This window comes from Elgaria multicarinata, chromosome 1 (genome assembly GCF_023053635.1).
Source record: "Elgaria multicarinata webbii isolate HBS135686 ecotype San Diego chromosome 1, rElgMul1.1.pri, whole genome shotgun sequence".
Classification (NCBI taxonomy): Eukaryota; Metazoa; Chordata; class Lepidosauria; order Squamata; family Anguidae; genus Elgaria; species Elgaria multicarinata.
In genome coordinates, this window is record NC_086171.1 from 64,189,912 (window position 1) to 64,213,141 (window position 23,230).

General features: G+C 41.0%; 1 protein-coding gene across 2 annotated transcripts in view; it reads right to left on the reverse strand.

Annotated features, from left to right (window-relative positions):
- Positions 1 to 23,230, reverse strand: part of HECW1 (HECT, C2 and WW domain containing E3 ubiquitin protein ligase 1) — a 241,410-nt gene that overhangs the window by 101,613 nt on the left and 116,567 nt on the right. For both annotated transcript variants that reach the window (XM_063129464.1, XM_063129455.1), the window contains exons 6-7: positions 16,757 to 16,832; positions 12,341 to 12,510 (exon numbers count right to left, since the gene is read on the reverse strand). In XM_063129464.1, coding sequence (XP_062985534.1) covers positions 12,341 to 12,510; positions 16,757 to 16,832 — 246 coding nt within the window. The remainder of the gene's footprint in view (positions 1 to 12,340; positions 12,511 to 16,756; positions 16,833 to 23,230) is intronic.

Genomic DNA, 23,230 nt, shown 5'->3' on the forward strand with positions numbered 1-23,230 from the left:
ATGATGAAAGCTAGGTTGGCGCCATTTTTCTTATCCTTCTGCTGGCAGGCAAAGATTTTTATACTCAGGCAGGCTTTTGGGATGTAAGTTGTTTTGTTGCTAAAGGTTTTTTAATTGTGTATTGTTTTTAATTTATTTGTTTTTATGTTATCTTTTAATTAAGAAAGCTAATGCCAGAATAAATGAATTTGATAGACTTTAAGGTGCCACAAGATTCTTTGCTGTTTTTAATCTGTATTTTATTATTGTTAGCTGCCTTGAGGGCCATTTTTGGTGAACAGGCGGGAAATAAATTTGATAAATAAAATAAAAACTAGTTGTGAACAAATCCATCTATTCCCCAGTCCCCAGTAGCTATTACTTTACATTCTTATAAATACTATGCACAACTCCTAATTAAGGCCACCCCATAGCAAAAATCACATTGTTTTCTATGCTTCCATTAAAAAAAAGAAGATATAGCAGAGCTTAAAACTGTTAGTGGTGTTTGTACAGGTGCCTATTTGTTGGGCTGTTGGAAAAAAACAGTCCCAAAATATAAAGTACAATACATAAATTCTTCTAACCATTTACTGCTGAGTGACATCTTTGCCAAGGAATGAAAAATCACATTGATTTGTTTTTGTTGTTGTTGTTGTTGTTAGCAAGTCCTTACTGCCATGAAAGGAGGAAGCAAGTTTTCTCCAGCTGTAGCTGTGAAAAAAACTCCAAAGCCTGCAAGTCCCTACTGTAGCCACTTGATCTGGCCTACTTTCAGTTCCACAGAAAATACAACACTCATGTCATGTTTGATCTTCTCAGAAGAGATGTCAAAGGCTTTTACACACAGGTGTGTGCACAGTGGGGGAAACTAAGGGGGAAAAGAGAGGGAAAAACTGGGCCCCTGTCCAAAATGCTTGCACTGGGAACTAAATCCAGCTTGAGCAGTCTATTTATAGACAGAGCACTTGGTTAATAAAAGAAAAGGCTGACTCTTGATCTTGTTGTGACTGATGGAAATTGACCTGCAAGTGATGTGTGGAATATAAAAAAGTAAACATAGAAGTTCAAGGCAATTAGGAGTTGCAAGAATCCAAGGAACCTATACACCCTCCCTCCTGCCCGCCACTGACGGATTATAATGATCTCCATCACACCTACTTTTTTTTCTGGTATGCACCCGCTATTTTGAACTGTGTTTCTTTAGCGCGGCAAGCACTGGTCCCTTTCACGGTTGGAGCTATACTGGAGGACTCGCTTTTCACTTGTTTGCTCTCCCGTTATTGCGCCTGCCCCACCCCTTCTCCTTCCCCCTCCACTTCATTGGTTCTTATCGGGAGATGGACATGGGAGCCCCTCCCCACTCCTCGCTCTGGCTTAGATGTCTAGCATTTTACCGATTCAACGTTTGATCAGCTGGGTGCCATTTCTGCAGACAAGAAGGGTTGGGTTGGAGCAATGAAAGCCCGTTCAATTGGCTCAGTTCATTCAACATGCTGTGTGGAGGAGGAGAACCGCCTCGCCATCCACTTTTGTCAGCAAGCACATGTTCAAAGCACACGCCCCCAACAAAAGAAAAAAGGCGAGGAAGGCAATACACACGGTTGGTAGGGCACTTTAATCCCACATGGAGGAAATAAGCTGGACTTTCCCCATTCTAGGTAAACACGAAAAATGCCGGGGAGGATGAAGGGTGACTGCAGGACAGTGACAATGTCATGGGAGTACCACATTGCAAAACCACAAACCAGGCATGATGAGAGTGCAATAAAACACTGGTGTGATGGAGCTCAATGTGCATGCAAGGCAACATTATTTTTGCCACCAAAGTCAGGATCCTGGTTGAAGCATGAGTTCTACACAACAAGTGATTTCACCTTCCAGCCCTGGGAAAGTAATTGTTTCATTTTATGGTGTGCTTTTCTTTCCCCAAGGGCAGGTAGCCTTTGAGATACAAGCTATAGAGTCAGGGCATGTCTCCACCAGCCATTTATCCTGGGATCGTCCCGGAATCATCCCTGTGCATGCAAATGACACACAGGGGATCCCGGGAGCAGGCAGGGACAATCCTTCCATTTTCCTGGGATAATCATTAGGAGTAGAAAGGGCTTCAGCCTATGCTCCAAAGCTCCAGCTGTGAATGGGGCTCTAACTGCAGAAGGTGGAGCTCAATGCGGGGTGGTGCATTCCCAACATTGCCAACAATGGAATATGTCCGCTTGAGCATAGGGCTGAATCAACTGGATCACACACCTAAAACCCAGTTTAAAATATTTTAAAGGTTGAGACAATCGTTTTCATAATACTCCATAAATGTATCTTACTGTTCTTCATCTAACATGGATAGAACTATGGGTTGTCTTGCATAGATCCACTCGATCCCTGTATTACAACTTTATTGTAAGCACAACAACTCTAGCCCATTAAGAGCCCTGCACCTTGATCATCTTTAAGTTTTGCTTCTGCAGTTCTTCAGTGGATGCCATCACCATAAATGGGATGCTTTTTTATATGAAGTCACATTGCAACCATGTGGCAGGGGCTGATTTCATGGGTCTCCCCCCCCACCCCCATCAGCATCCACCCTCACACTTGACCAGCTCATCCTCTTCCACCTTCATTATCACTTGATGCGAGGGCCAAGTTACTCCTACCTTGAACGGGAACAACTTGAAGACCAGGGCCATGGAAACAAGAGGGAAGGTTGGATCTTTACAAGGGACATGCACATTGTCTTCCCCTTGTAGCAGTTCACTGATGTCACATGTGCCCACGTGTGTGTTCATTGGGCACTACAGTGTAGTCCTCCATGGGCACGATAGTGTTGAAGAAGACTGGAGCATTCCCACTTCTGACATTCCTTTAACAAAATTTGTTTTAGCTGGCTGATAAACTCACTCTTTTAAAAGCTTGTCTAACAGCTACTTGCTTGCTTTATTTATAGCAATCTTCGTCACGACAGCACGGCTTCATCAGTAAATAAAGTCACTCTCATTCATCTAAGCATCTCTTTCACAGCTTTTCTTGCTTCACAGATTAAATGCTACACTCTGCAGACTACTGACGCTAGTCTTAAATATCTCTACCAGCAACCACACATCACTAGGGTAAGGGCTGACATAAAATAAAACATGGCAACAATCTTATGATTGTATTTCCTCATTTAACCAGGTCCCGGGGGATACTGAAGCAAATATTTCATAAAATTTTCAGATGTTTCAGCACTGCAAACTATCGTTGTGTATGACTGAATATAAATCAGGTCTTTTATATGGCTGTTTATGAGCAAGCACCACATAATGAGGTCCCAGTGTACAAAAGCCTGTATAGAAAGGTAGATCTAGATTTCTGATAAGACATCTAGTTCTCTGAAGTTTTCAAGTTCCACGTTGCTTAATTTATTGTTTTCTCATTCAGACTCAGTTAAAGTTTATCTGGAGGGCCAGTGTCAAAAGGGCGCCACTGCCAATCTTCTGTGCTTTTCATTTAAAACACATTTCACTCTCACATACTCAACAGCTGAGCTAGCTTTCTACTTTCAAAGGGTGAAAAATATTTTACCCTTCTGCATTAGAAGTGTAACAAAATGGCTGTTAACAGAATGAGAATGAGATCAAGAGTGGCCAAGTGCAACCATACAAATTATCAGATGGTACACAGAGGCATTGCAATTTGGGGAGTATGCAATGCTCAGTTGCCCTTCTTCAAAAAAGCATAAATGGCCAGGCCCTAGCTGAGCATCTCATGTAAAACAGGCACACTGAAAGCACTGGCCACTTTTAATGCTCCCATGGAACCTATTCCCTGAGGATATCACTGATAAGGAAATAAACTGAACGGGAAGAAGCCAGCTCAAAGAATCTAATGTAGCTACTAAGGAAAATAAAACTAGCTCTCATTATTGGAAGAAGTCCCGCTGTAATCTAAAGTGCCACTTTTTCTTACTGGAAAAATAAATATGCACAAACTACTTGGTGATGGTGTTGCTGAATGAGGTACATTGGGAAGTGGTGATACGGTTTCTTTAACTCACACCATCTTGCAACTCAATGCACATCTCTTGTGCTCCTCTCAGCCCATGTCAATAGAGGATATTTCTAATGTACACCTGGGAACTTTGCCCTGAATTATGCTTGCCTGACTCACATATGAAACAAGAAAAATAGATACAGAGAGAGAGAGAGAGAAGCCAGAAATAGAACAACATTCTGTTTTTAGAGAGCTGAAGGCAGCCTGAGGTAGGGATTAATATTTATGATGCATATGCTCATCCACTCTCATCTTTAGTGAACATGTTTGGCAAGTTGTTGTATTGTTGAGCCATCCACCAAGGCCATCCAAGTGTAAAGGCCTCATTTAGAAGAAAGGAGATTGCTCCAGCACCCTATGCCTTCTCTCCTTAGCTCTCCCTTTAGTAAAAATGAAGTCATAGGGATCCATAGGGCTTGTCCAGACAACATGCTAACCCATGGTTAGGCCACTAAACCTTTTGCAGCAAATGGTTACTGAGCGTGTTTAAATCAAGGTTATGTGGCCACCATGGTTAGGAATAGTTCACATGACACGCTAAGCCATAATGTTTAGCTCAAAATACTTAACCACCATGGCTTTAGTGTGTTGTCTGAAAAGAGTCATCTTCAGCTTCTGCTGGCTGGAGGAGAGCGGTGGTGCTGGTATTGACCGGTCTTGCCAAGCAACTCTGTAGGTAACCAAAATAACCCACTGTGACGGCCATACAACACAATAATCCATGACAGTTTAAATAACCCATTCTGCAGACTGTGGGTTATCAGAGTGGGTTGTTTTGGCCAAATAAGCCATCATGGATTAAAAAAAACTCCTGAAAGATGACACGATTACCCATAATGGGTTAAATAAACCATCATGGCTTATTTAATCCATTATGGGTCATTGGAATGGCTGAACACAGGGGTAAAATAAAAATAAAAGCATGCAAACATGAGACAAAGAAATGCAAAGCCTGCTTGTATGAATGAAACTGTGTACACAATTGTCCATTTAATTATAAATAAACATGGCTTAGTGATCAGATTTGCAGCACTGTGCAGGAAATATATGAAAATGTTTCAATGGCAAACTTGATTTATACCAAAGTTTTAAATCAACCTCTTTTTCTTGCTTATTTAAATTGACTTGACTTAAATCATCCCACTCTATTGCCACTGCTTGGTTTGTCCTCCTTTTTGTTGGGAGACAAAACTGACATCCTTCACATTGCTTGCCTACTGCAGTACAGACCACACTTTACTCCCCTGGTGCGGGGCTCACCCCTGCACTTACCCTGGGGTGAGGCAGGGCTTACCCCAGCACAATCCGTTTGATCAGAGGCGAGGTGATGCAAAAGAAATATGTGCATTCACATTGGGAACCAAAACCTCTCTCAGCTACATTCGCTTACAAACGATTGCCTGTCTCTTGCTAGAAATGCATCTGATGAAAAAGCTGACACATAAACACATCTATTCCAAAAACTATAGCATTCCATTCCATGGCAAGTTGTGATGGAAAATCCATAGTAAATACACATGCCTACCTTTTCACTACACTGCTCTTATTTACCACATTACAGTATACGTCTGGTGCAGGCCACATGCTCTGGGGAAAATACGCCTGTCAGTTAACTGGCCTTTCAGTTAAAAAGAAATTGGGCCTTGCAGTCTTGTAATGGTGACCCGGTTTCCTTGTTGCCTACAGCCATACAGCCTGCTGAAGAGCACTGTGGTTCTGAGAAAAAAATCCTCAGCCGTATACAGAATGAGGTTGTTCACTAATGGAAAAGCCTTCAGTCATTTGCAAATTGCTCCTCAACCACGAGACTTCAACAAACCGAACTGTTAAATACAATGAAGGCCGAGCCTAACAGGGACATGGTTTGTAAAAATATTTCATGCCCTGCAAAAAGCGACCCGCCTCCCACATTGGTGGAGTTTGTGAAATGGGGTGAAAATGTTCACTCCTTCAGAGTAAGAGTAGGAAACATTCCGCAGTCGGGGGCCCTGACAAGCTTTAGAGGAATCCCAGAGTCCTTTACAACATAGTTTGAAATCCCCCAAATAAAGAGAACGGTAAACACTGTGCTCAGAATTTAATATAGCAATACATTTTAATTCCCCCAAGTCCCGTCTGAAAATATGTTGCATTGCACAAGTCCATGGCACGATCTACACTTATGCTTTAAAACATTAAGGAAGGTTTACGATTACTTATTGGGTCACATGACACCACCTTTTTAATGTTTTATCTTTGTTGTATTTCCCTTCCTTCTTTCGTTGCATTTTTCCTTTTGTTATGTTTTAAAAGCATTGGATGACGTCGTACGTGCCCCCTTAATTCATTATTGTTTTGTCTCACTGATATTTCAAACATCGATGTTCAGCCAATTGCTTTCCTGGGAGCGTGTATACTTCCTTTCAGTGCCGAAAACAACAGCTTCCTGCATTTCTCCTCGTGTTAATGGGGGGGGGGGCAAAGGCAGGAGTACAGGAAGTGGTCAGATCACTGGAACAAATGACAAAATGTAACTCCTTGCTAGGGCGACACAAGATACAGTGTATTCTGCTTTAATGATTTACTAACGCTAAAGCAAAAGGTACGTAACACTTTAATCCCTGAGTGTGCCCCGTTATGTTTCAAACCACCAGAAAATATAACGTTTTCAATGGTAATATACAATGTGATAAGCACTGGTGTAGTTTCCCTCCATCTAGGACAAAGCCACAGAGACCATAAAGAACAATGTTTTGCCCAAGACCATCTAGCAAGTCCATGATTTAGAATTAGGATATTTCAGTTCCCACATTCTTAGCCTGTACTTTCCATTGTGCCTCTGCAGGTGTTGTAAGGAATTCACATAGCTGGTTGGTTAGGGTTATTTTTATCATACAATTTTTATAGATTGCTATATACCACATATCAAGTTAAACCTGAAAGACTAAATTCATTGAAAACAGAGTGCTACCACAGAAGGGTCTGTTTATCTGATCACTTATTCCATCTGAGCTCACTTCAACCTTTGATTTGTTTTCATATTCAATCAGTGGGTAAATTGCAGACTGAAATGAGCTGAAAGGAAGTCTGTGATCCCTTCCAAGATCAAAGAGTCTTTATTCACCTATCTTTCATTTCTGAGATAAATGTTCATATAAACAATAGCAGGAGAGCTCTCTGTGGGCAAATTTCACAGCTCCGTGGAGAAACCCTGGACAAGAAGTGATAAAAGAATGTGTGGCTGAAACACATTGGAATTCCTTTTTCAGGAATTCTTTGAGGGCCAAACAGACGTTACTTTAAACCTGTGTTTAGTGGCTGCATCTTATTTTCATATTTCCTCTGGAGTAGGCTCAAGGAACCCAATCCAGATCAGGGCCTGTGGGGGGGGGGAGGGTAGCTTTTGAGATCTGGATTGGGGCCCTGCACCTATTCTAGTGCAGAAATAAAAAAAGACATAGCTGCTAGCAATTTAAACCTTGGTTGCATAAGCAGGTCTTGGTGGGGGCTGTACAAAGAAAAGTGGGCAGAGAATAGAAAGCACACGTTTGCACATCCTCATCTTCTCAGCCTTATTCTGTATCAGAGTAATCCCACATCAAAAAGAAAACTCCTTTCTCAGTGGGCAGGCTGGCTCTTTGTTTTCTGTGCTGACACCAATAGAAGTTTTCCTCCTAGGGCGAACAGTGATTTGTGTGCATGTGTGTATGGAGGTGGGGACGGGGCAAAAAGGGAGATTTTCACTGGGATCATGAGGGAGGACGCGCAAAGCCACCCCCTTCTCATGTGCCATATTATCAATCCTGGTCAGGACTCCCACGGTGGCTGTTATTTAGGCAGGGAAATGTAGACACATTAAAGGCACAATCCTGTCAGCCTGGATGGGGAATGCTGGGAGTTATAGGACTTTTTTCTATCTAAGCATGTATAGGGTTATGCCCTAACTACATTCATGTATTTAATGTCACATTAGCTTGGTCCCAACTCTGAAGTCACATTGAATTTCTTGACTCTCCTTCCCCTTTCTCATCTACCCAAGTTATGTGCACGGGAGGTAGGTCTGAGCCACTGGTCATTTCATCCCTTTGCCATACTAGCAAGGGGCTGCAAATGTATAGTCCCATCTAGTTACTGCACAAACTAGTTACACATGTATAGTCTCATCACTCACCTTCCACACCCTACCCTAGTATTACAAGAAAAGGAAAGGGAAGCAGGGATTTCAAATACGAATTGCCATTTAGTTAAGTTCTGATACATTCTGATTAGCACAAAGTGACATCAGGAGACCTTACAACAAACAAGCCATACAAAGTGAGTCCCTAAAATACATTTACTGAAAAATAAATTTCAATACAGGAACCTTTTAACTTCCCTCAAGCTTTGCCACTTGTTGCAACTTTATTTCCTTGGCAATATGCAACCTATGGAACACGAGTAAATTTGAAACACTAAGGGAAAGTTTACCTTTTCAATTTAAAAGGCATTGGGAAATTTAGTGCAGTGACTTTTCTAACAAGAGAATCTGACATTTGGTGTTTGGTTTTTTTCATGCTTACAACAAGGACAGCAACATATGAAGTCTAGGTCACCTGATGCCTGGAGAGTACAACCCATGTGAAAGTAAGTACAGGTCTCTTTTATAGAAACTACCAAGAAGGCAAAATATCTATGTACAAAAGGAGCGCAATAATAATAATAATAATGAAGATGAATTCATTTTTTACCTGCCTCTCTGTTTGTATCGAGGCGGAGAACAACAATAAGTGTAAAATACATAAAACTGAATTAAAAACATAGTATACATTATTAAAACATCCTAAAAACATCCTAAAAGTATGCCAAACCCATTTGCTAAAGGCTAACCATTTTAGTGAGAGACATATTCAGAAGCTCAGGCAAGAACCATAAGGGTGGATCTAAAAGGAAGTTTAAGCTCTTCGCATATTCCAATGGTCTAAAACCTTGTATTAGACCAGTTTGATGGGCCAGTGCAGACATTATGCCCTCAACTGCTTAACCATGATTTAAAAAATCAAAACTTTCCTACTTCTAGAGCATAAATTCTCCCTACCAGGTTGAATTGTATTCTACTACTAGGTCAGCAGCAACATTGCGCCAAATCAGATTGCATTCATATACATATACAAGTGCAACGCATGCAATATTTGCATGGTTCTTTTCCTGGTTCAATACGTAGGCAACATTTGGATGGTCTGACCCTGTGTTCACATGTGAGGAAGGCAAATCTGGGGATGGTGCTCTGGATGGGCAGGGAAGAACAGCATGCACTCATTCCCCTCCACACCTCAAGCTTGATTGGGGTAGAGATATCATCTAATCCAGCCCTTTAACTACAGTTTGAGCTAAGCTGCTTAACCCAGAATCAGACATTATCTTCAAAGCTGGCAAAAGGAAATTGTGCTCCAAGGTGCGGTGGGGGGAGAAAGAGCAGCAAATGATGCAAGTGTGCATTGAACTTGGACAACAGAACTGGGGTCAGAATTTCTTCTTACACGTCTTAGCTTGCCATAACGTTGCACACAAACCCCACTGAGCACTTATGCTCCACAGAGGCCAAACAACATGGTTCTCAACAGCTCCCAGCTTCACACTCTGAATTTCTGACTGGCAACCTAAACACACTCAATCACAAATTCCAGGACCTTCCCATCTAACATGTATGGGCTTTCTTTTGTTGCTCCATCTATTTTAGCTACCTATCCTGATTTACTTTCCCCGACTTTTATGTGATTCTTGGCATTCTGGCTGGCCATCTTTCCATCGCATAAGCGGAATCTTTGAGTATTGTTAAGCTTTGCGACAGAAAAAAACTCTAAAAATGAAGTAACTCACCATATGTGACACAAACTAAAGGCATTAATGTAGTAACTATGTGTATGAACCATTATGCCCAATTACTCGTTTAATGTCAAGGGAATGCAAAACCAAAACAAGTTAATAAGTTTCCAAGTTCTGCCTTCTAGTGAACAGAGCCCATAATGTCAGACACAGTTTAAAACCATGTTAATATGTTTCACCATAACTAAAAATATCCAAAGCTGCCACCTACCAAATCAGACCACTGATCCATCTATCCTAATACTGACTTGGATATAGCTCTCCAAGGCAGAAATATTTCCCAGATCTTACAGCACCATGTACATTGATGGTGCTATATAAATAAATAAATAATAATAATAATAATACTATTTGAGATTTTTTTTAAAAAAAAAAACTGGGGACGCCAGGGATTGAACTTGGCATCTTCTGCGCGCAAAGCCCAATCAAGGCGTAAAACATCATTCATAAATCTTCAGCGCATTGAATGAAAGTATTGACCATTCCAGTAACATTGCCTGCATTTTCAGATCAATTCCAAATTAACACAGCAATATTACTTAGTCTGAATTCCAGTGATCCTGAGTATCAGAGCTTTGTAAATGATTAATGGGGGAGGCAGTGGATGTCAGGAGTTAGTGCTATGCTTGGATCGTGACGTTTTGGATGCCCTTTTGTTATCCTGTTACCACCCAAACAAATACATTTGCATTTCCTTGCTAAATTTCTTGAGCCCAACAATGTTTGTTCTCTCATTTTCCCAGTTAACACTACAAGACTTTCTGGCACCTAACAATGGCATTCTACCACCCCCTAATTATGCTCTTGTAATGCCAAACTGTGCCTTTATTTAATCATTACCAGCTCTAGAATTAACAGTTTTGTAGTACAATGTGTACCAAAAGACTAATCTAGCATCTGTTTTAGTAGCAAATTCAACTGTTATAGCTGAAATTTAAGTGTATCCATGCCTGTCATTCGAGGAGAAGCAGGTTGGCCCTCAATTAAAATAAAGATACATGTATTATTCGAATTTCACAAATGTATGCATATGATTCCAGATGAGTGGTTGGTAAAATAGGCATATTTCTCTCCAAATAGACTGGAATCTCGAGGTAGCATTATTCATAATCTGTTCAAAGTAAGTAATTTGCCTGAACTATTGTGGGATAGTCTAGGCAACAAAGAACTAAGAGACAGACTCTATGAAGGTCAAGTTAGAAAGGATATGAGGCTATTGCAACAATCTAAAGTTCTTAATGACCTTGACTTATTAAGAAGGACCATCAAACACCTAGATATCTCAAAGAGTTTACTACATTATTTTTATTGCACAGTGTGTGTTTTTTAACTACGGCAGGGCTGGGCAACTTGTGGTCCTCTAGATGTTTTGGCCTCCAGATGTTTGGGCCCATCATGCCTCACCATTCGGCATTGTGGCTAGGGCTGATGGGAGTTGTAGGTCAAAACATCTGGAAGGCCAGAACTAAACTATGCCACCACTAAACTATGCTTACAGATTATGCCTTTTGCCATGTTGTGTTGGATGGGAGATACAAAAAGATCCTGTTTCCCATCAGATCTGTAATTTGAATCATACGTAGAATATAATTCATTACATACTGAAATGCTGCTTATGATTGGCCAAGAAAAACATTATTAGGAAACATTTTGTTTAAAGTAGCAACCTGTTACAATTAGGAAATGGTAAGTCACAACCATTAGTGACTTACAAAACAGCTTTGCATATTTTACTAACAAGGAAACTCCAAGCCAAAAAAATGGAAAGGATCAGAGTAATTAATGCAGGGGATGCCTTGATATAATTGATAACTGATCTTTTTAGTTTAAGTTAAGGTAGTTTGCTCTCCCTCCTTACATGTATATTCTTTTCAGGTATAGAACACCTGAATAGGACTTGCGTCTCTTCTCATTCTCTCCCTGTTCTTTATTTTCACCATATTTTTGCCTCTTTTATACATCCTACTTAAATCCAAAGCAGTCTTTCCCTGCTATTTCCACTCACTATCTCCCCGCTTTTTCTGTTTTAATACCCCCCCTTTCTTCCAACAGACATCCCTTGAAGTGGAACTTAATTTGAGTCAGAATGTCTCAGGGCACAACTTCAGAATTTCTTTCAGCATCAGAGCCCATCTCTGGAAGATATGAAGTCGAAGAGCAGCAGCTGTGCGCATGTGCAGAAGCCTTATCTCTGAGTCACCACTAACAGCATCCACCCATTGAGGAAGGGCTCTCAAGTTAGTGGCGATAATGTCCAGGTAGGCTTGAGACCTGCACTCTCTCAACTAGGCACCCCTAGAAGGGGTGTGTGTGTGTGTGTGTGTGTGTGTAGGGGAGATCTCATTATGCCAGCAAGAAAAGGCTCTCCTTTCACAGGTGCATCCTCTACTTCCCTCCAAGCTACTTCCTGGAAAAAATCTTTAAAAATACATGCACCCCCTGTTAATAATTTTGTGCATTTGTTCTGACTTTTTGGAATCCAGTGGCTTACCTCTCGTTGCCAGATGGGATTGACGGTATTACACATGATCTTCGATCTCTTCTCCTGTCCATGGTGAGGAAGAGCTGGGAAGATGCTATGTTTTCCAGGCTGGATCGAAATCTTTAGGTAAGGGTCTGGATTGAAGAACATGCCTTTCTTCAGACCAAAAGCCTGGAAATCTGCAGAAGGTTGATCATTCCTATTAGCATTTATTTTAGCCATCAACCATTTTTAGTCCTGCTTGGTAATGTTTAAAACATTTTATTTAAAAATGTATGATTCATATTCACTGCCACAATGACACGCAAAGCAATGTTCAAAAGGAGCGAAAGATGTTCCAGTGATTGCAGTGGGATTTCACTGCATGTAACTAGTTTAAAGATCATGGCTACAATCTGCAATAGCTTCATGGGAACAGACCATGAGGAGAAATGAAAAGATTGGCCCAAGGGCTCCAAAGATGATCAGAACTTCCCTGCTGTGGACAAAATCACGCAAGAAGTAGGGTGGCCACCTGTGTTTTACGGAGGATGTTCCACTATTTGAAGTTGTCTTCTATTTGAAGGGCTGCCTTTTCCAATTCTAGTTTTAAGATAAAGAACCATGAGAAACGTTGCCCATCAACTGCACCTAAACTGAACAAGCAGGTACAGAGGTAGGGATGTCCATCGCTGGGAAATTCGGCCCTTTGGGGGCTCACTGGTGCCTCTGACTGAGCTTGCATTTGCAAGCTGAGCCACACGGTTTTGCCGAAATCTGGGAACTTTCTGTGTTTTTATTTGCATAAATATAAATCTGTGCAAATTTTGCCCCTCATTTCCGGAACTTGCAGTCGCAACCTGTGCAAAGTATGCAAATTACAGCTAAAATGTGTGCAAATTGCACCTGTAAGTTGTGCACATTTCTATTTACACAAATTTAAAAAACCCCGGAAAATCCAAAACCTGTCCTGACTTGATGAAGATCAATTTGGGCCAGCTCGTGGGGAAACTATCCAAACTCCAGGGTGCTGAGCTGATGAAAACTCGGTGAACTCCACCACCCACCACCCCGGACAGATTCCTCCAACATCCCTACACACAGGTCACCTAGTCAGTCTTTCCCAAGATGGTGAGATGTACTGCATTTCTAAATATGTCTAATGCATATGTCATTTTTATGCAAAACACTATCCTCTTTTGTCCTCTTCTTTGGTGACGTGTTTCCTCTTTTTCAGCAATTCATAATTCTTCCACCTCCCATTGCCTCCAGCAAGCAGCAGTGATGAGATTAGGCCCAGCAATATGAAAGCTTGGGCAAGGGAGAGGAAAGCGGCATACATAGATTGTGAAGCCCAATTTGAACAAGCAACCTTGATGGAGAAGATGAATAAGAGCCTAAAAGAGCCATGGTCAAGTCCTCCACGTTTTCTGGGAGTTCAGATCAAATAGCTGCTAGAAGGAGGAAGGCAAGAATAAAAAGGTAATCTTTTTCTTTCCTTGATGCTGGGCCATATCAAATCATTACGATCCCATCATGGTAACACTATATCCCTCTTGCACATTTATACCTCATAGGACACACAATTACATTTGTTGCGGTATTTCGGATAATGTGGAATGAAAAAGCAGGAAATAATAACACTATGAAAGCGGTACAGGGAATGTGTAAAGTTATCAGTGCACTTCAATTCTGATACAAAGCAGTAGTGTCGATCTATGCCTGGACAAGCCAAGGTAGAGGAACAACTGCCTCCACAGGCCCTGCAAATCTTCTTGCTCTACTAGCCCAAATAATACACAATTAGAACTTTACAATTAGAATGATAGTTCTGTTCTGCAATTCAAGAAACAAACCCAACCAGAGGAATTTCCAAGCAAGTTCTTTCTGCTCTCTTTGTATTTCACTGCCAGCTTACCATATTTCCAGAGAAATTCAGTAGCCTTATCCAGTAGGAAACCTCAAATGAAAGTATTTTCACCTCATCGCCATGTGTTCGCCCTGGCTACTAAAATGTGTTCGCCATGGCTACTAAATTCATAAAGTTTTTGTTAAAAATAATAAAAATGCAAGGAGTTCAGTACATTCTGGCTGCCCTAAGGCATTTCTTGGACGCATGTGAAATGAAGGAAATCAAGACAGCAGTTAACTTAGTGTGTGTATTTTTACACCCAGATCTATTGATGAATAACATTAATACACCATACATCATTTCTGATTGCTCATAAATCATAGCCCTCCCTACAACAAGTGGCGCATATCAATCTGTTTGAAAATGTCAGGCAATTTCTCAGAAACAGATCACTGGAGCACAGAAGAAACAGAAGGCAGAGCAAGCATATTTTTCTATACATTTTCTCAATTGTTCAAAAAACTAGCATGAAGTCCATAACAAAATGATAAAGTAGGTCATTTCTTGGGAGTAAATTAATTAACAGCAGTGGAAACTGGATGACGTATTTGGAGGAAATTATTTTTGCTTGGGAAATAATAAAAAGCAATTGAACAGTTCCATAATATGGCCAGTTGTATGTAATGGAAGTGGCACCTATAGGATAAGCTGATAGAAGAAAGCATATGGCAAAGATGCAGAAATTTTTATATCCAGAAAACTTCTTTGGGGCTGCATGCCAGAAGTGAGCATGGCCAGAGCCCAAAGTGGTCATGCCATCCCACTCTCTCATTCACAAAGATACAAACACACCATTCACACACACACACACTTCCTAGCACCCCTTTCTTAGCTCATTCCTATGCAGATCAGCTGAAGGGGGATTTTTTCCATGCCCAGCACTTTGAAAGCCTCTCCAATCAGCAACGGATCCTTGCCTAGCATTGAGAAAGGGGGCCTCTCTCAACACTAGGCAGGACTGATCAGAGAGAAGACCTTTTGCCTGAGCAGAGCGTGTGGTGTCTGGGGAAGAAGCTGGTGGGTGACCTTTGCCCCCACCCTGCACAGGCTGTATTCAGAGGCTCCCAATGACTGATGTAAGGGATTGTGGCAAAATATAGTGGGGTGGTGTATTTTTCCACATTATGTATGTACCAAACAAAATCCCACCCAGAAACGGGATAAAAAAATGAAGCGGAACTAACTAAAGTTTTAAAGTTCCAGGTTTTGCTAAAAGGAGAGAAAAAGGTTCACAAGGGAAGCCAGAGAAGCCTACAGGGAAAGCATTTACAGCCATGGGGGGGAAGAGGACAGTAAATTAACACTGGGGGTAGTGGTGATGAAAAATAAGTCTAGGTCATAAGCAGAAGAGGAGAAAAGATTAATTATTCACGTATTGCTAACAGGGACAACTACTTCTTAATTGTCTTCAAAGAGAATGAAAGAGAGGTGAAAAATAGATAATTAAGGTTGTGTTGGACTTTATATGCACAATCCAATGAAACCCAGCATGGTACATTGGAAAGAATGTTAACATTTGTAGAGCGGCTCAAGTTGAATTCCCCATTCAGCCATGAAGCTCACTGGGTAACCCTGGGATAGTGGTTTTCAAAGTGTGTTTCAAGGAGCAATGGAGCTTCATAATAAGGTCAGGAATGGCAGACAAGCTTTCCTGATGGACAGCTACAGCTGGTCTTCTCCTCCAAAAACATAGCTGTATAGTGGTGCTGCAGTGTGTTTTCTAGAGTGCACTTTCAGTTCACATAGGGTGACTGTGAGACACCCCCCCCCCCCATGACTGGTCAAATAGGGTAAGCAGAGCATGTGCTCCTAGCATATGCCCTGAGTTCCTTGGCAGTCAAGCTGATGGGACAGAAAGTTCAAAAAAACTCTGTCTCAGGCCAACCAACCTAAAAGGTTTGCAGCAAGGATAAAGGAAGGGATTCATATACACCACCCTGGGCTTATTGGTGGATCTGCATGTAATAAATGAATAATTCCGTCTTAGAGGTGATGGAAAAGCCAAGGTGAAACATTTCACCCAAGATGAGCTCTCTGTTCTATAAACAGACCACTAGACAGGCTGTGATTTTTCAGGCCAGGTTAACTGCTCTAATAATTACTCTCTTCCATTACAAAATCACTTAAGCATCCACCACATAGCTCTCGATCACCTGTATCCTCCTTTAAATCACCAATTAAAACCTACTGCTATTTTAACCTACTACATCCCCCCAAATAGGGTGATCATATGTCCTCCTTTGCAGAGGACAGTTCTCTATATGAAGGGCCATCCAGCCCAAGTCCGATTTGGGTTGAAATCTTCCTACAGTCGTGAAGTTCCTTGGCTGGTTTGGGGCAAGTCACCATCTTTCACCTAATATTAACCCATAGTGATGTTGTGATGATTATATGGGACAGGTCTCTGTGCTTTGTCCCGCGCTCATCGAAGGGCAAGATGCAAGCATGATAAACAAAATCCATGTCTAATGATTTGGGGTTGCTTTAAATCTTCTGTTCAAAAGTGCATTTTTAAATGTTAGAGTAAGGCATACCTGATAATGAGAAACTGATTAGTCTTCTGCTTCCCTGCCCTTGGGCTGAATCTTCGTTGGTGATACTTTTAAAAATCTGTTAGACGAGAGAAAAATAGTATGATAGCTGCCATCAATGCCTTTTTTAAAAAAAACAATAATAACCCTGCATAATAACTATTACTCCTATAGACAAAATCAAGTAGAAATCAATGAAAAGCGTTCATTAGACAGTTATTGATCAAACACTTATTTGACGAGTCAATGGTTTTAACAGGAAAGGGGAAATAGAGGCCACAGGAGAGATCCTTCTCCGAGCAGTGGAAGACAAAGCAAGGAATTACTGTAATCTTATCAGTGTGTTTTCTACGTGTTGATAAAAAGAACATTCTCTTATCTTTATTGTTTGTAAACAGCATGTATCTGTTACAGAAAAACAGAGGCACCTGCCAGAAAAGGCATATTGTTGGGTATGGGAGTAACTCTTTCTGATAACAAACTGAAATATACGGTTCCTGGATGTCAAGAAAATAAAATATCTTTTATTTGCTTGACAACCCCACAGAGCTTGGCATATGGAGTCCTTTTCAAAAAAGAACCCCCTAAGAATGTAAGAAGAGCCATGCTGGATCAGACCAAGGATCCATCTAGTCCAGCATTCTGTTCACACAGTGGCCAACCAGCTGTTGACCAGCGACCCACAAGGAAAACACTGCACTCCTGTCCATGTCCCCCAGCAACTGGTGTATATTTTCACAGTGAAGGGGAAACAGGGGTGACGTGATCTAACCACCTCTGCTCTTCCACCTGAACAGTTTTTTAAAGAAGGCTATTTGAACTTAGGCCTAACTGTTACATCAGGAAGGGAAAGGTGTACGCAGGGTGCTACTGGCCATTCAGTAGTCATATACCTACACAATGCCGATCTAACCTGCCCAGATGGTGCCTCTCAAAACCTGCCAGTAAGGATGTGGGGGTGAAATTAGGATAGTGTGCCCGATATCACTGCTTTGCTTGACTCAGTTTTACCTTTTGCCGTTACTTTAACAGAACTGCTTGTATGAGCATTTTGTTCCCCTGAAACAGGGGTAGGGATATTTGACCATTTGAGAAAGTGTTCTCGACATCACCACAAAATGGCAAAGGACAAATAACATGCCCCAAAGACTGACTACAAGGCAGAGGATGGGTATGAGCCCACTTAACAACTGCTTTGGATCCAGTTTTCAGCACCAAGAAAACCTACTTCACAGTGATCTCAGCTGCCAGAAAGAAAAGGTGTCCATAATCATGAAAAAAGTTTGGGGGGGGGGGGTGGAAAGGCACAATGGCAGGTGCCAAGAAAGGTGCTTTGGGGCAAAATGCTGCCAAAAGGCACCACGTTGCACACCTCTGCATTATTCCCTAGCTTTGTCTCTTCCTTTTCTCCCTCTGTTGTTTTCTCCATTGTCTGTTTTAGGCTGTTGGCATCTTGGGGACAGAGCTCTGTGTATGCTTGTCTTTGTGACTCTTAAGTCTTATTTTTCTGGCCTTAATCATGCTTTGCTGGATATTTTAGGGCCTAAAACACCCAGCAAAGCAAAATCAAGGCCAGAAAAATCAGCATTTTTGGGAAACCTGGCCAGATGTTTCTCTGCTGAGCAACTTATAAAAACTGGTTACTTGCTTTTGACCAATGCTGCTCTCTGAGTGCAGCATAATGGATTGTTTCCATTTTAAACTGCCACCACGTTGGTCTGTGATCTACTGCAACACAGCCCTGTTAATCCAAATTTCTTGAAGGGCAATTCAAATTATTTTAGCTAGAATAGGTTTGGATGAGGGCCACACATTTAATGTGTCAAGCCTAGAGCACCGAGTAATCAAAGCCCAGATGATGGGACTTCACTATATATGAAGTTCAGAACTTGGATTAACAAATCTGACATTAACATTATTTTAAACAATTTAAAAAAAATTAACTCTCCAGTCATCTTTTCCTAGCACAATTCTCACCCACTTTACAGGACTGAATTAAACATATTTTAAAGAACCTGGAGGTAGGAAAAGGCAGCATATCTGGAATGTTCTTTGACTGCATTGGGAGTGCTTTTGAGTCATTTTGAACTCAATACTAATCAGAATGATGCTTTATTAACACCGTGAGTCCTGGCATATTGAGGACCTGTAATGTCTGGCTTTTTAGCTTGTATGTCTCTTCTTTATCATTTACATCAGCTGTGTTAGCAGAGGTCTCTCCATTTTTAACAGGAAACTGTAAAATAGCCATCATATTGCAGGCAAAATGTCATGATGTCCTGTATGCGAGAATGTCTCCTTGAGTGCATCCTTCTTATCTAACATAAACAAGAGCTCTGGCTCCAGCTGGCTCCAGTGCTGCTGTGTCAAACTTAACTTCTGTAACTTACTGTCAGGCCAAAGGTATTGTTTACAGAACTGTTTAGCATAATTAGCTATGCCCCACTGTTATGTTCTGATTGGTTAATGCTGCTACTGGGCCCTGCCCCTTGCAAGCTCAAATACTGTACTGTATTCCTTATGTCTTTTGTCTGATTGCTCCCTTTGAAGAGACCAGGCCTTGATTACTAATCAATAAAGCGCTTTTGAACCCTCTGTCGCTGGAATGGTGGAGTCGTGCTTAAGGGTTGTTTGGATTTCGTCCTTGGGTGAAAAGAACATTGATCTAACAGCTGTGTTTTTTCAACCTGAGGGCTGAAAATAAAAGAGATGGGACCAATGGCATTCCTTTTGTTTTGCTAAGTGACACATGCTGACAACATGTGATGTGAGTGTGTGATACTGGCATTCCAATAAAGAATTTAGCCAGTGATTCCCAAACCATGTGCTGAGGCTCACTTGTGCGCTGCAAGGGCTGATGTGCCTTGAAAAATTCAGCCACACCTCTACTACTACGGTTGTTGGAGTAGGAAGCCCCCATGCAGCATAGACATAATAGAAAATATTATCTCCGTGTGTATCTATGCTGCATGTCTGTGATGCAGTTGGGGAATTCTAAAGAAGCATCACAACTGCCCAGAAAATACCAACACACCATTGGCACAGGGAAGGGCAGGACTCCAAGAGGGGGGGAAAAATAACTTGGCCATCCCACAACTGCAAGGATGCCATGTCTGCACATTATATGAGAATATATATAAATGGATCTCTCTGTTTTTTAAAATAAAGTGTGCCACCAGTTTTAATCTGAAATAATACACACCTTGTGCGGCAAGAAACACTGATTTAGATGCCTACATTTAAACCTTTCTAAAGGAATTGGAAGAGGTCTCTTTTTTGAGCATCCACAAACTCTGTATAAAGTGTCTCTTAACTGTATTAAATGAAGAACCATCAATTCCATCAAGAAGAATTTCCCCTGCTTGATGATGTGAAGGAAGAGGGAGTTCTGAACAAAAATATATATATTGTGTGATAGGAGATGGAGAGGGTGAGCCAAGGAATGCTATATAAAAATATTGGTGATTTCTTTAGCAAGAACTCATTAGTTGTGAAATGCATGATAATGTAATTCTCATATGTGTTATTAAATAAAGCATGTCCTACCATCCACCTAAGTGGTTTTCATTGTGTGTGTCAGTTTCAATGTAAATCAATTTAAAGGCAGGTTTGCAAGCAGCCAGTGAACCCTTCTGAGACTGATCTAATGAAACAGTGCAAAGTGCCTTAGAGAAAATGTGGACCACTCCCCAGCCCAGCCACCATCCTCCCAGCTAGGGGTGGGCAAAAAGAAAAAAGCCCTGCCTCTGGCATCATCAGAATTATTCCTTAATCAACAGGGGAGGGTGCTAAAAGCAAAGCCATTTATTTAAGCATAATTTGGACACCACTGAACCAACCTGACCAGAGAAAAGAAGCCCAAGCAGTTCTAGGTTCCATGCATTGTAGAGAAACATAGGAGCAAACTAAGTGTCATGGGGGAACTCCGTGCCTAGAGCCCCTGGTATCTTTTTCTCTTTCAAAGAACAGCTGCATGCCCCACTCCCTCAGCCACCCGCCCACAAGGATCCACAATAGTGATCAGGAAGAGCCAATGTGGTGTAGTGGCTAAAGTGTTGTACTTGAAGTTGGGAGATCTGGGTTCTAGTCCCCACAACGCCATGAAAACCCTCTGGGTGACTTTGGGCCTTTCAGAGACTCTCAGCCCAGCCTACCTCACAGAGTTGTTGTGAGGATAAAATGGAGAGGAGGATTATGTACACCACCTTGGGTTCCTTGGAGGGAAAAGGAGGGATATAAATGCAATAACAACAATAAATGGATATTGTTGTTTTTATACTGTTTTTATGTTTTTAGATTTTTTGTATACTTTTAATGCTTACTATTTTTAATTGTTGTAAACCGCCCAGAGACCTTCGGCTGTGGGGCGGTATATAAATGTAATAAAATAAATAAATAAATAAATAAATAAATAAAATAAAATAAAATAAATAGATAAATAAGAGGAAGCAAGAGCCAGGCAGAATTCTCACACTAGTGGAGAGCTGCTCAGAGTGAAGGCCTAGCTTAAGGACAGGTCTTCTCTAAAGGTTTGGTGTGCTGGGATGGGCTCCCAGATTCACTGGATTGCTCAGGAGGGTGGTAAATCAGCCTAGATGGCACTCTTGAAGGGCAGAGGTCAGGGTACCAGGCTTGCATAGGAACAGAGAATTGGAGACTGAACATAAGAAGAGCCATGCTGGTTCACACCAAGGGTCCATCTAGTCCAAAATTCTGAGTAAGGGTTCTCAAAGTGATGTAAAAACAACCACAAAATATACACAGGTTGTAGGTGTCTATGTTTAAACCAATTTTAGAACATAATTATGGCCACCCCTTCCCAGGTCTTGACTGATTGATTGAGTTTAAAAAATATTTTCCAACTTCTCTAGAGGGAGGGTAGGAGTTCCTCCACTCCTGAACTCTTGGGCTCCATAGCCGTTATTTATTTATAATTGTATATCCCATCTTTCAACCTATGAAAGGCTATTAAAATGACTCACAAAAGAATGTGGAAATGGAGGGCCACACCTACGATCAGGCACAAAAAGAGATGGAAATTGTTTGCAAGATGAAATATATTTACTGAAGTACAAACAGTCCTTCAAATTCCACAGATTGCAAAATAAAATAAAATAAAATAAAATAAAATAAAAATCCAAATATTTGGTGCAATAAATCAATTCAGCCTTGCATCTGTGGATAGACAACACACACCCTTTTTGTATCACAGTCAAAATAATTAAATACCACAACAAAGAAACAACTCAAGTAAAATGACCCCAGATTATTGCTAGCTTTTTTTTGGACCTTAAGGGTACAATCCTATGCACACACAAAAAAGGGATACAATTTCCAGCATTCCGCAGCCATACACGCTTACCTGGGAGTAAATCTCACTGAATGCAATGGAACTTATTTCCAGGCAGGCTCTGTGCCATGGATGGCACTGTTTAGAGAGTGGTGCTTCTGAGGCTGGCAAAAATATGTAGGTGGATGAAGATGAAAGCAGGGGCCTTCCCTTCCCTTCTCCATTTTATCCCCCAAAGCAAGCTCATTCTGCTCCAAGCATTTTGATCATCAGGGTTTCCCCTCCCATATGCTTATGGTTTAGTCACTCATTAATCTTCCTTTGATTTCTTTTTCTTTTTGTAGCTGTTAAAATACAGCCCTATGAAGATCTGTGGCACTTTTGCAATTGACCGGCGCCATCTGAACAAAGAGCTTTGTTGCCTGATGCACGTAATGAACTCAGAAGGAGCCACTGAAGCATGGAAGGTTACGAATGTACTTTGCAGTCGCCTATCTTTGTATAATTTGTTAGATTACAGTGTTGTTATGTACAGGCTATTTATTAGTGCTTCTATTATATGGTCATAACAGGGAGACATGATCTGAGCAGTGCAGCGGCGAAAAGATGTGTGCGCATCAAAACCATTAACTAACAAATGGCTTTGGTAATGATCTTTTCTGTGCTCTTAAGGGACAAAGCAAAAATAAAAAAAAATCAAAAAAAAATCCCATGTGTTTCTTTTTCTTGAACTATTTGCTTGTATATTTAACTCTAGTGCCACACTCTCAGAGAGCAGTTATGTATACAGTTAAAATGTTTCCACACTAAACTAAAAGATGGATAGTTTATTTAAAATTAGTCCACAGGCCATTTACGTTGCTTACAAATAAAAGGAAAACGAACACAGAGACCAAAATGCACGTTTGTAACAGTATAGGGACAACAATTGCATATACTTAAGGTTAAAAGAGCAAAGTCAAGGAACATCATTTGTAAGCACTGGGGGTCTAATTTTTAAACTACATTTAAAAAACATTGCAGCCTTCTGTGTAGCATTGGCATTATGACTCTCCAGTCATATTAGAAGCAGCACCACATCTAAACAACTAGGATAGGATGCTAAAATTGGCTGAATTAATTTTGCTCTAACCCCCTGATAAAAACTTACAATAAAACATTATATGTATCAATGTTTCAATATCCTC